This window comes from Copidosoma floridanum, unplaced genomic scaffold (genome assembly GCF_036245765.1).
Source record: "Copidosoma floridanum isolate Cflo_tuat_1 unplaced genomic scaffold, Cflo_Japanese_pri ptg000030l, whole genome shotgun sequence".
Lineage (NCBI taxonomy): Eukaryota > Metazoa > Arthropoda > Insecta > Hymenoptera > Encyrtidae > Copidosoma > Copidosoma floridanum.
Window position 1 is genome coordinate 5,629,016 of NW_028321907.1, and position 13,976 is coordinate 5,642,991.

At 38.9% G+C, this 13,976-nt stretch overlaps 1 protein-coding gene and 1 non-coding gene across 4 annotated transcripts; one reads left to right on the forward strand and one right to left on the reverse strand.

Annotated features, from left to right (window-relative positions):
- Positions 1-1,941: 1,941 nt before the first annotated feature.
- Positions 1,942-13,317, reverse strand: jdp (DnaJ domain-containing protein). Of its 3 annotated transcripts, XM_089596574.1 has the most exons (5): positions 12,381-13,317; positions 9,879-9,980; positions 5,811-5,924; positions 2,144-2,201; positions 1,942-2,113 (listed from the first exon to the last, which is right to left on the reverse strand). In XM_089596574.1, the coding sequence occupies exons 1-5, from the start codon at positions 12,462-12,464 to the stop codon at positions 1,953-1,955; spliced, it is 519 nt and encodes a 172-aa protein (XP_089452700.1). In that variant the 5' UTR covers positions 12,465-13,317; the 3' UTR covers positions 1,942-1,952. The 3 variants fall into 3 exon arrangements, with proteins under 3 accessions (XP_089452700.1, XP_014213969.2, XP_089452699.1); XM_014358483.2 differs by having other exon boundaries at positions 1,942-2,201; XM_089596573.1 differs by having other exon boundaries at positions 1,942-2,201; positions 5,811-5,941; positions 9,878-9,980.
- Positions 8,124-8,230, forward strand: LOC111644020 (U6 spliceosomal RNA). Its single transcript, XR_002759764.1, has one exon. It is a non-coding gene; the product is annotated as a U6 spliceosomal RNA (small nuclear RNA).
- Positions 13,318-13,976: the final 659 nt, after the last annotated feature.

Consider the following 13,976-nt stretch of genomic DNA (forward strand, 5'->3'; position numbering starts at 1 on the left):
CGCAAATCGAAAAAAATTCGGTATTTTGTAATCACAAAAGGACATCACAATATTTTTTGAGCATGACAGTTTTCAACACTAAATATCTTAAAGGATCGTATGTTGTCAGATAAATAGCGAGTGGAAAATACAGTTCCATTTTTTTTTCTTCACAATGTAAAAGTACATCCGAAGATACCTGTTTGTATCATAAGTTATTTTTTCAATGACAATAAACGGTCTTAGTATAGCGACAATATTTTTTTTTATACATTAAATTTTTTATTCCACAAATATTTCACTTTAAAAATTAGATCTCTGCTTTAAATAATGTTGATTCAACTCTTAATTAACTTCAAATTATAAATTATTAATAGTTTAAGTACGTATGGTAAAATACCTATTTTATTGCAGTATTCATTTGCCATAAAGAATTAATTTCAACAATTAAATCCAAAGGAAATTTTGATACATTTAAATAATTATATAGTAAAAAAAGTATACCATGAAATAAAAGTAGAAAAATATTAAGTACAAAGTCACTCAAGGCAAAAGTTTGGTCGAAAATGATAATTGTACTATATCTTCTACGATTCACAAACAGTATAACATCTATTTTTTATTGCAATTACTGAATAAATGTACTAGTTTCTCATTCATACCGAAAAAATTTTTTTTACCATCGCTAAAGACACAATATAATTAGAATAAAACAGACAAATCATATTTGATTTTTAATTTCCGCTACTTAAAAAAAATAAATTTGCCTGTGTTATAGCATAAAGTACATTTATTTACTTTCCCGTTTTCCATACGCATGTCTTTCAAATAACATAGTCACACGGGCGTGATATTCCGTGATTGTTTACTCACTGTGCCAAATTAACGCAACCTGTTCTTTTTCATCAAACTACATGGCAAAGTATTCGAGAAACTACCAACGCCCACCCCTTAATTTGTTTTCAAGCATCGAATGTACTCTAGGTATGTTTGACTGAACTTTTGCCCCAAAAAACTTTTCTTTGCGAAAAACGTCGGTCACATCAGTTGAGCGTTTAATATCAAGCGTGCTTTATTGAAAAAAAAAAAAAAAAAAAAAAAAAAAAAAAAAAAAAAAAAAAAAAAAAAAGCCGCGATCACTAGATCACGGGAAATAATATCACATTTACAGACCAAGCAAAAATCATACGGATAAGCCCTTTCTCCCCCTGCACGTGCAATACATCGCCAAACAGACACGATTAACGTCGCGATTCGCCAGCAGCTCGAGGAAGACAAATTGCACGCTGACGAATTACGGACTTATATAATAATGTATATACTATGTCGACGGCTTGTACACAATTTCAGGTGTATTCATTTATTAATTTTTTATACGTACGTATTATATTTATTTTGATTTCAATATCTTTTTTTTTTTTTTTTTTTTCGCAAATACCACGGTTAAACAGCGGAGGAGGAAAACCGGCAGCCTCCGAAAATCTCGGGCTCGCTTCAGCGAAATCACTTCGCGACATGTCGGAGCGTATACGTTATACCTACGTGTGCGCGTCCCACTTTCGAGCGCAACCTATGTATATAATACACCATCTGCCGAATAGCGCGTCGTCCTCCATCCGCTCCTATGCGAAATTGTCGCAGTCGATCTAAAGTGGAACGATAAAATCCCGAACGCGTACACGAGGATGACCATACAGCCATCCATCGGGCGCCGTCGTATCCGAGAGGGACAACGAGGGCGTGTAAGCATCAAGAGCCGTCCACGTGGGTACGGGCTCTGTCCCTCGACTGACGGGCGAAAGGTATTATTATGACATTATAGTGCACACCGGGACGAGTGAAGGCGGAGAAGTGACAAGTGGGAAGGCATCTCTTCTCGAAGGCGAGGTATAATAATAATAATGATATCAGGTGAAGAGAAGCTGGACAGAGAGTAGGGTGCGAGGGAGAGTAGAAGGGGGTGGGTGGACTGTTTAAACTTCGTAGTTGCGGAACTTGTTGACTATCTCGCTGGGCGGCTGGTTGTCCCAGTTGAGGTCGCGCCTGGCCCCGTAATGGATGTTGGCGCCGCCCTCGCTGGCCCGCCGGTTCGCGTTGGCCGCTTGCATCTTGGTACGGCCCAGGGCTGAACCTGCTGCCCATGCTGCGGCGGTGGTTGGGCCACCGCCTTCGCTGTCGGGCAGCATGCGGTCCTTTGTCTTCGGTGTACTCCAGTGCATCGTCTGTTTCAGCGTGTTTTTTTTTTTTTTTTTTTTTTTTTTTTTTTTTTTTATTTTAGATGATTAAGATAGATGGTTTTGGATGATCAGGTGGAAATCAGTGGTTATACTAAACGTACAACTGTTATTATGATTACGGATGTTTAATAAAAATAATAAGCGGAATTTAATTTTATTCCTCGTACAATGTACCTATACTTATACATGAACGAAGAATAAACATTTTTCGGTACTATATAAATACACATGTAAATCTTCAACGTCCATTTATTTTTACATAATATCTGAGGGATAAAAAAAAGATAGAGAGAAAAGGGTTCAACACACACACGTACCGTATATTGTATTCATATCAGTAGGTCGAATTGTGCTCTCATGCCCGTGAGCGATACAACAATGAAAATTTTACAAAACCCATGAAAACTCAAATTTAGTTCAAGTGTCAGTATACCTACTTGTCGATCCGTTCGCGGTGATATCATTATTTTCTTGGCTTCTTACCGTAAAAAAGTTTTCGTATCAAAATAAATCGAAACGATGTTTACTACACGGTATCAGATTTGCAGATCCATCAATGGTATACTTGAAAAACACCAAATTGGAGCTTGTATATACGTTATATCAACCCCTACTTATTTTGCGAATCTTTCAAGCAGTAAAATTATTTATTACGTCTAAGCCTATAGTTTTGGCCGAGAGAGACAAACACACGGCCATCAGATAAGCACATGACGCGTGTTAACTCCATGCGTTCGTATACGTATATAATATTTCGTGTACTGTGGCAAAGGGGAGAGCCGCTATTGACTCTGGCGTATTTATTCAGCAAAGATGAAGAAAGCAAGGAGAATCGAGAACTGGCTCTCTTTGTGAAATGGAGTTCCTTTGCTATCTCTTGTCTTGCCTCTTATCTCCGCAGCTTCCGCACGCACAAGACCAAGCAGTCAAGAGGACCACCGGCCTCTTATATAAATATGCGCGTGCTCGTTTCTCTGTTTTCGTTTCACTCGAATAAATTAGCGGAATCCGGGGAGGTGCAATTTTTTTTTTTTTTTTTTTTTATCAAGAGAAAGAGTTAATGTGAGCTGATGATGGTTTGTACTATTTTCGAGAGTGAAACATCAGATGAGGGATTCAAGCAAAAGGAAAAAAACATTTTTCAACGGTAGTGATCGATCTCTTAGAGGTTACGGTACGACAAATGTGCACAAGATCGAGCGTCACTCAAACAAATCATAATCCGCGATGATCCCGATGGAGCGAGCTCAAAACGACAGCTTGCGGTCAAATGCAACAAAAGCATAGGACGCCGGCGCGCCTTTTTCCCCACGGCGAGAGTCGCGACCCCGGAACTGTAGCGAATGGGATCACTTCCACCTACTTCCTCCTTCGATCAAACGACATCGGTGTCATATACACGCTATATTCTATTTATAACTCGATTCGCCACTGCGTACTGGCTGTGTGTGTACACAACAGCGCCGGGTTCGCCTCATCTTAATAGAACTCTGCGAGTGAAAGGCAGGGAAAGAGGGGATTTCCCTCGAGCTGATCGATACAAGCGGCCCCCCAGTGTGATTTTTCCGCGATCTTGTACGCGGGAGTGAGCTTTTGCCTCGAGAGTATGATTATGCACCCCTCGGGTGCGCGCCTCTGCACCTCGTGTCTCTTCAGAGTGTATTTTTTTTTTTTTTTTTTTCCTTTGGCTTGTTATGACAACAAATTGCAGGGAAAACATCGCTTGGGCTTCGAAGGAAAGCTATCGGCGTTTTTTTTTTCATTTATTTATTTTTTTTTTTATTCCCCATCGCAATTAGTCGGGTGCGAGCTTTTCTCGAGCTCCCCCCGGGTTCTCGGTTAATTATTCTTTCGCTCGAGAGAACGGGGTTATCCAATTTGATTGAATTAAATTGAAATAATATATTCCAGCGCAAGCTCTCGATTTCTTCGTTACGTAAAACAAACGAGCGTGTATACATTTTTTATTTTTTTATTTGGCTCGTATGAATACACATGGAAAACTCTTCGGATGAAGAGACGGTCGAATCAAACAATGAAATCAAGTCGCGCGTCTCATAGTGTAATGAAACATAAAGTGTAGGTGTATCATACATGCGAGTAAAGCTCACAAAGCGTAACGAAACGAGATTTCCTATATAGACTGACTGCGATACCTAATAGACACATAGCTGCGCACCAAACCAAGAGAAGGTCACCGCAAGCTCTTCTCCCTAAAAAAAAAAAAAAAAGCTCATCGCCGTCAAAATCAATCCCCCGTTTCCCCCCATTTCCCCGGAAGGGAAATAAAAAAGCACCCCCGGCGAATGCAACGTCCCGCGTTCGCGCTTCACTGGCTCTCTTTCTCTCTCGGGTCCACGCTTCGTTTACTCGTGCACGTGAGCAAAAAATAGTTACAAAAACAACAGCAGCAGCAACATATCGAGTGACACACAAACCCGCATAAAGAGAATCTCTCTCTCTCTCTTGCACGTAGGGTGTATAATGGGTATGTTGTGCTCACTGAAATTTGCAATTCGACGCACTGCACGTATGCATACGAAATTTTCCCCAACCACCTCGGGGCAATCGAGCTTTACGTACCTACCACACTTGCACACACCCCCATCACGAACGTTATTCCCATTGTACCCGAGATGGTGCGTATATATATAAAATACAAAGCACACGTATAGCCTTGCACCGCATATATATGTGCTTAACCATACAAGTAAGTACGTGGTATATAAACGTATAGGGGGTATATGGTAGCAGCTGCATATACGCCCGCATATATACGAATGGACATGTGTACTTATTTGACTCTCCTTCGTCGGGGGACTCTATATTTATGCAGTTGCAGTTCCGCAGGAGCCAGCTATACCGTGTATGTGTATGATGTTGGGGGTGTGGACAGGCATATGTATATGTGACGTGCAGTACGCGCGTTCGAAAGGGTCGAAGATTTAGGTCAGGAGCGCACGCGCCTCTCTCTCTCTCTCTCTCACTTTTTCATCTCCAACCCTCACCTTTCCTCTCTATATATGTTTCTTACGTCGGGCACGAAATACTGTTAACTCGTACGCGCCCCTCGTTTACTTTTGACCGAGAGTCGAGAGAAATCTCGGATATCGCGAGTAAATGAGGTGCAGAGGTAACTTTAGTAAAAATATTTTTCACAAGCGAACGAACGGTGAATGCAAGGGGGTTCTTGGGCTGTAAATAAAGAAAAAAACACTACATATGTGTGCCAAGGGATGGGTACAACTCAATCAGCACCAAATAAGGAATGAGTACATTGTACCAGGAAGCTGTCATTCCTATATAAATATATTACGGTACCCACATGCATATACATGGGAGTATCATTAACGGTTTGCGTAATTAAAAAAAAAAAAAAAAAAAATATTGCAAAGTAATGGTTACTCCAAAATTATAAGTATACATTTTGCGTCGATTGTAAATATGCGTGAAATGTGCAGTAGAGGAGTCTCATATATGTATTCGAGTTGAGTATGAATTGAAATAACGAATAACATAAATACGATGATGCGTATGTTATGGAAAACTCGTGTGTACTAAAATAATGTAATCGATTAAGATCCAAGCCCATACCTTTGCGCTATCCTTCATGCCGAGCCACTGTTTGTAGCTGACCGAGACGCCGCTGTGCCGCCACTTGTCGTAGTTGCTTCTCTTTTCAGGGTCGCACAGCGTTTCCTTGGCATGCTGTGGACAAGTGAAAGGGTGTACACACATTACGACATGTACGATACTCAACTAGGGGGTACTCCATAGTAACGTGTGTTGAAAGTGCGAGTGTACGGGAGTTTCTACTGTATGTATCGGCCTGTAGCTTTGAATGGGTTGCGGATCGATCCATGGGGCGACTATACGGTGTTGGTGTGTCATTTTTTTCCTCAACGCGAGAGGATACTACACGTATAGGTATAGATTTTTTCACATACACGTGAAAAGCGTATGAATATGGCCTGGCTTTTACCCCCTTTTTTTTCGTGCAACGTCAGGGAGACGCGTTCGCAGCCCGTCTTCCTCCCTTACATATACATTTGCTGCTGCAATAGCTGGCTCCAAATATAAACGGAAGTAATTGTCAGCGGGAAACAAAGACTTTTTCCCCGTTGCTCTTTTTTTTTTTCACGCTTCCGTACGTGTTCTTTTATTTTTTCCTCCCCCCCTTTCGCTCAGCAACTGGTGATCAGAGGACGTGCGCGTGGCGATTAAACGTCACAGCCCTAACGTTTTACGTACTGGGTAGTCATTAGTTCCGAAATACGCGTGTGCATGTAGTTGTCGCAGTGAGCGGTGGTGGGATGTTTGTACGGAAGAGGGTTGAGGCAGTATAATTCCATTTGCCGTTTTTTTTTTTTTTTTTTTTTTTTAACCATCTTTTTCCTGCTTCGGTCGAAAGGGACGGAAACAAAACTAAATGGATAGCTCTAATATTTTTTTTTCTTTTCATGATTGATCTGCTGTTCCACGTATGCTTTGTAATCCCGGGCAATTCGCACTCCATTACTCGCGATTGTTTGGATACGATGGCAGTTTCATGATAAGACACTTCAACATTAATTTTTTTTTGTTTCAGCCATTGTCTTGAACTCGTAACGAATAATTTACGCTGTGGATGTAGGTCAGGTGAAATTAAGAAAAAGAATCGACGCTCGAAATTATGTTTAAATGTTTTAATTAATAAAAAAAAAAAAAAAAATTAACATTTTTATTAGGTTATGAAGGACAAAAAAGTTGCGTTTGACGTGATGCAATACCAATCAAAAGTTTCGACTTCAAACTAGTTGGAAAATATGTTTAATGCACCAGTTTTTTTTTTTTTTTTCTTATTTGTATAGTACCTACCGAGTGGGAACGGATTATCACAAATAGTACGACGAGCGCAGCCAAGCGATAAGGCACACGAGTATACACGCGCAGTAACCCCTCGTCACCGAAATCAGCTGAGTCTTGAAAGCTATAACGCTATATTCACGTATTACGTGCAAACGTATACATAAGTATTATGCTCTCAACGTCCTTCGTACAATATCGAAAAAAAGAACAGAGGATGGTATTATGTATATGTATGGGCGAAGATAGCATTACGAGAGATGAAATAATTGGACTAATTTGGCAGGAATCGCGAAATGAATTTACGAGGAGCCTTTGCGTATATATATAAATTGCCTTATTCTTCCGGCAGCTCCAAGCTCGCCTTGGCTTCCCCTCGACATCTCCTTTTATTTTTTTTCTTTTCTTTCTCTCTCTGATCTCGCGCCGACGGTATATGTAAGATTAGCCTTGTGGGATTTGCCACTTTGTGGTTTTAATTCGGTCCAATGGATCGTGTACAGGCGAGCGCTTGGTTTTTCTGAATTGGAATCAATAAAAATTGTACGGGGCACGTTTAAAACAAGCTAAACCGACCGCGGTTGTATTTAAAACTTATGTAAGAGCGTGAGTGTGTTTGCGTGTGTTTTATGTTGGGTACATGTGTCATCGATATCGTACTGGCTTGGATGTGATTTTTGATGTTGCTTTGCGTGTCTTTCCTAATGGATCTTCAATTCGAGAACAGATGAACGTCATCATACGTATGTGCATTTGAGTTGTTTGTGAAAAAAATTTTTCGAATCGATGAATATGGAAAAAAATAAAAAATAAAAATAAACAGAAGCAACACTGGCTACTATATCAGTAAGCAGATAAAGATAATCACATTTTTGGATAATTGATAGGTAAATTAGACGGTCGTCGATGCTATTGTATTTTGAAATTCGCGGCTCACGGAGGTGACAGTAATGATGGTTCCGCAACCAATTGGTAGATGGCCATCTCAACTTTCTAGCTTTCTCGCAAGCGCACGGAATTCTTGTTGATTAGTATATAAGGAAGAAATAAGCTTCGTCAGTCGTACTTGCTTCGGCAGTACATATACTAAAATTGGAACGATACAGAGAAGATTAGCATGGCCCCTGCGCAAGGATGACACGCAAAATCGTGAAGCGTTCCACATTTTTTGGACGATTTGACATTATCAATGATTATATTATGTTGGTTATTAACACATAAATTATTATTTTTTTTTTATTTTTTACCCCAATACTTTTCAGAGTAATGATAACAATAATTTTACTAAAGCACGATTATTTTATAAACTTTTAAACCCATTTTTTTTCATTATTATTTAACTATAACACAGTATTTAGCAAAAAATTTGTTCGCAAAAAACAGGGCAGTATATTTTTAGAAACTAAGTTTAAAATAACTAAACAAACATTTTTTAATATTTTTATTTCTCTTTCTTTTTATTTATTTATTTATATTTTTTTTTTTAAATGTAATTATTTTTTTAAATGTTATTATGTAAAAATTAAATCGTTTTTTTTTGCTGGGAAATTTTGTTAAGTACTATAAAGTGTTACAAGTCATGATAACTAAATAAAATCCTAGCAAACATAATATTGCGAACTATTACTTTTGTCAACTTCACTGTATTCTTAATCCATTATTATTAATTATGTTGATTAATTGTTATGTATCCTATTATTCTATTAAATATCTGTCAATTATTTGAGAACCATACGTGGTTATACCACAAGGTTTGAATAAAGAATTAATCTAATCTAATCTAATCTAATTATACTATTAGAAAAAAAAAATAAATTCCAAATAATCGGGAAAAATTATCATCGTATTTCCAACAATTTGCAAATATTTTTTTAACATGATCTTTTTAGTGACACAAAAAAATCTCTTAAAATTTTTAACTCAGAAGCGTTTGCGTATACTACAGACCTTACAATCCGTTGAAAACGCAAAACTGTATAGAGCATAACAAAATTAGATGATTAAACTTCTGCAATGTAAGTTCACCGAACGGAACCAAATGGTAGTTTGTTACGAATCTGGTTTATAATTAATAATTGCAGGTATGGGATTAATGCGTGATGCAAGAGTTTTTAGAAAATATGAGATACAAGTTGTAACCGCAACTTAAAACTCGAAATCCCTCGCACGTATCTACAGTTTCAAGCAAAGTTCAAATTGAAAGCTTGAAATATAACTTTGCCTAATTTATATAGAAATGAGATGTTTTTAGTGTTTGGATAAGTATAAACATAATTTGATGCACCAAAATTTCAAGTTTGCTAATTAAAAGACTTGTTTATCACAAATTTATTTTGAAAATAACCATAATAAAAGTACTAAAAATAAAACAACCATTATTGTAATTTTTAGGATTGGTACTATGTTGGTTAAAAATTAAAATGATTACTGCACGAAAAACTTTTGCAAAATAAAAAAGTCTCAAGTAACAATGCGAAAATTGTTCAGCAGACCGTGAGAGCTAAAGATCTCAGGCGTGATTAAAGCAAAGTTTTATTTTTTCCGTAAATTTTAGAAATTTTTTTTTTTTTGCTCATAAACATAATTCAAAAATGTTAACATCGTCAGTGCTATCGAATAATCCGGAAGCTTTAACATCCAGTGAATTTGAACGATAAATTTTTCTTGATTTTTAAATAGCCAAAAAAAATTGGTCATGCATCAGTATCGTTGACCTAGTGTGTGTATATGTATCATTGTTTCTGATTCTCACTTACGTGGTCGCAAACAAACTTCAAAATTTAATTAGCACAGGCTAAAAATTACGTAAACATTTACCTTTAGTAATTGAAACTTTGCCTCTGCGTCCTTGTTGCCCTCATTTTTGTCAGGATGATACTGTAGAGCCAAAGCTTTGTACTCGGCTGTGATTTGTTCAACCTGAAATGCAAAATGGCAATTATTATTTTCAAAATCAGCACATCATTAAAAAAAAAAAACATCACAATAACATCCATATAAGTTACTATTATTCAAATAACCGAACAATCTTTTGTCAAACAACACATGCCAGAGTACGTGACTCGCAGCTTTGTCAAATAAACTCGCCGCAGATAAGAGACGTTTTTATCGTTTAAAATGAGATTTAAAGGAGGTACAAACGAGAGAGATGGACGCAAGCCCGTTGACAGTCAAAGTAGGATCAAATTAATCCCAGCTGCCGGATTAAAGACCCGCTTACCGCAGTTCAGGCGTCAACATTTTTATTTGGGGCAGTGGTGGGAGGTACGGCGCGAGCGAAAGGGAAAAAAAAAAAAAAGAAATAACAAAGATGCCAAATTGGAAACACAACACTCGTTATAGCGCTTGATATAACGGAACGGGTTGAAACGCGAAGAAGAGAGGAAGAAAATCCAGAGTCGCTCGCATTAACGAAAGCCGGATCGAGGAGTCGTCGGGTCGCGTTAATTATCCGATCCGATAATAGAAGCAGCCGAGATCAGCTCTAACGATAATCGGATGGCGACTTTTTTTTTCTCCTTCGTCTGCTTCCTCGCTTTATTGTTCCAGCTTCGGTGTTTCCTCGGGTTTAATTAGCAGATTGATGGTCTCGCAAAATCGATTCGTTTCCAAGTAGCCAAGGAAGCATGCTGTTTTATTAATTAATATCTGGAACAGCTCGTATTTGTTTTTCTTCTTCTTCTTTTTTTCAGCCAACTCGTTGATCGACCCCTTTTTTATTCGATTTTATTCAAAATCGTTACACATCAATTGATGCCTTACACTTGAAAACATGAGCTTATGTAAGATGGTCAAGTACATGGTGGGTCTTATTTACGAAAGGAGTGAAATTGAAAAAAAAATAAAAACAAAAAAAAAAATTGTAAGAAAAAGAAAAAAGTGAGCGAAACAAATTAGTGTAACGTACGATAGTCCGTGGCATTTTTCGGATATTGGTAAAAGTTGAAGCAACCACTTTCCCCCAAAGCGTTTTTTCTCGCTCGACAACGTGAGTGGGAGGGTTTCAGGAGTTTCCTTGGCGTCTAAGCCCACGAGGTGTGTGACTTGGGTGTCGAATAATGTACGCAACCCCATAAGAGGCAATATAGCGGGCCATTTGGGGACCGAGGGATCTTTCCGCCTCGAAGGACAATAATTCTGCGGGCGAATGCGGAAGCGATTTATTTATAGATCGTTGGGAGATAATTAATACGAAGCTGATGGGGGGAAAAGTCCTACAAATGCTTTGCAAAGGAGGCGGAAGCGCTAAACCTTGGAAATTATCGTTGTAGGGTTGTAATGAACGTGGTGACCTTACTTAATAAGAAAAACATGATTGTAGCTCATAAATTAATTTTTTTTCGTTTCGTTTGGTTACACAAAGAACTTTTTATTTTTTTATTTTTTATAAAAATACTCTTGAGTTCATGAGTGCTAAGTTTATAAAGTTTAACAAGCGTCGATGAGTGAATTCACAAGTCTTTATTTGCACAAAAAGTTATGAGGTTATAAAAATCTTTAAGAGCCGTGAGTGTATTAAAAACTTTGCCCATTCGATAAAACTTTTTTTCATCAAGTCCCAGCAAGGTCCCTTACTTCGTTAAGCTGAATTTCACAAGTATAACTTTGAACCTCGACGAATAGATTTTCAATTGAGAAAAGTCTCCATTTTTCTCGCCAAAAAAACTCATTTCCCATTACGAGTTGGAGTGGACAAAGTTGAAGCAAATTTTTATTCGCGAGTCTGTCTTTGTGTAATGGAATTGGTGACAGAATGACAAGAGCTCATCGTAGAATATTGTAACTTGGTTGCTCCAAAAACATGCCGAAGCTTTAAAATGTGCCATTTTTCCATATGAGCTGATACGAGTCCTGATATCTTTGGTAAAAGAACCTTAACATTGCGCACAACTGCTGAGAGCAACGATTTTGTAGGGATAAATCTTAGTTCCTTGTCACAGATAAAAGTAGCCGATGCTCCCCCGCCTCTCTCCCAGTCATTTTTTTTCAAAAGGTAAAATGTCGATCGGAAAATACTTCTTTTATTTATCCCTATAACTGTAAGACTTCTAGTTTGTTATTACAGCAGTACCTCGACCAGACCCTCGCACCACGTGAAAAAAAAAAAAAAAAAAAAAACAAACCGATTTATCGTCCAAAGGGTACGGAAAAACTTTCATCACGAAACAACCACCTCGATGTACAAAAAAACCCCCGAAACACTTTAATAACTCTTTAATCGCCTAGCAAAAAAAAAAAAGAAAAAAAAAAGTAGATCAAAAGTACACTCCGCACGTATGCAACCCAAAAACAGAGAGGCAAACTAAGGTGGATCCTTACCGATGAGGACTCGTCGCAGCCAAGGAGCGCGTAGTAATCCTCGTCCGCGCTCGGCTTGTAATTCAGCACGTCCTCGATACTCATCTCTGGACCGCAGTATCCTCAGGTACCTTCTTTGGTTTTTCTGTTTGTTTGTTTTTTTTTTTTCCTCTCTAAACTCGTCCTCTACCACCACGCAAACGATTTCCTCGCGATAACCTGTTGTCCCAGCCCACGGTGCACACAGAAGAACCCTTTCGCTGTTTACTTTGTTTCTTTTTTATTCCTCTGACAGGCTGTGTATCGCAGCACCTCGTGATGCTCTCTCTCTCTCTCTCTCCCTCTTCAGTGGGCAAGTATATCTGTACGAACGACGGCAGTAGTTACAGCTTAACGCGGCAACGCCTGCGAGCTGAGGAATAGTCGACCAACCGACCGAGTGACTGACTGAGCAAAAGCCCAAAGACAGCGCGCGCGCGGAAAGCCACCCGACCCCCAGAAAGCTTCCTGATATTCCCCGGGAAATATCGGCGCGAAGCCGTGCGCACTGGGTGTTCGGCTACTGCTCTACGAGATACGAGAACAACACTGTCGTAGTACACGCGTATATTTATACATATATATACACATATGCACTGTTGCACGTAAAGTTAGAGAGAGATGGCAGTCCTGCGCAGTGCTCCGATGCTTCATCCGACAGGCCTATATGTATGGGCGCGAGAGCGAGGATACAGATCGATCTCCCTTCGGAGAGATGCTGCGAGCTCCCACCTCGTCCTTCACTCGGATGAGACGACGGTATGCAGCATCCGCGCCCCTTTTTCGTAAATTCACTTATCGCGGGCTCCAGCGGCTCCTTCAATTAAACGTCCCCCAAACATTCGGAGCTGTATATATTGCGACGTTCAACCGATCGGCCTCCACTGCCGCTACTACACTGTCGTTGTGCTGTACATAATATATACATAATATAAATACTCGCTATGATGACGAGATACTTGTGGTTCGTTTGTTTTTCTTTTTCCACCTCCCACCTCTCTTGGTCTCCGCGGTGCGTCGTCAGGTTGATGCCGCGTATAGGCGAAATCCTTGACCCTCGTTTGGGCTGTTGCGTGGAAGAGTGGAGAATGACCCGCTGGTCTAAACGGTGGCTGATCAACGAGGACACGTGCCTGTATATTGCACCCGGGAAATAATATTACATTGTGTGTGTTAGTAGGGTCAAATTTTAGGTTCTTTTGGTTTTCAAATTGTATTTAGCATTTTTGATGGAATACATGTTGAAACAAGCGTTTGTACGTTCTATCGGGAGGAAATGAAACAATTTTTTCTTGTCAACGCGTTTATTTATAGCTAAAAACATATTTTAATTCATGATTTCGGGCGTAAGCCAAGCATTGATTTAAACAATCTTTTTGCCAATTGGCAAATTGGAAGAGATCTAAAATACAAAAATTGAAAACAATACCCGATATTTGTTCTTTTCCACATGCAAGAGAAATCAACAAGTGACATTTGCACTAATGAATAAAAAAAGGTTAATTATCAGAGAAATGATTAAAAATGACGATCTCGATCGAGTACAAACAGTCGACGGCACGAATCACTTGAACAAAC

Coding starts and splice junctions, on each gene's coding strand:
- jdp (XM_089596573.1), bottom strand. CDS start 12,464: ATGAGTATCGAGGACGTGCTGAATTACAAGCCGAGCGCGGACGAGGAT. Junction 9,981..12,380: donor GCTGCGACGAGTCCTCATCG/GTAAGGATCCAC, acceptor TTTGCATTTCAG/GTTGAACAAATCACAGCCGA. Junction 2,202..5,810: donor GCATGAAGGATAGCGCAAAG/GTATGGGCTTGG, acceptor ACGCTGAAACAG/ACGATGCACTGGAGTACACC.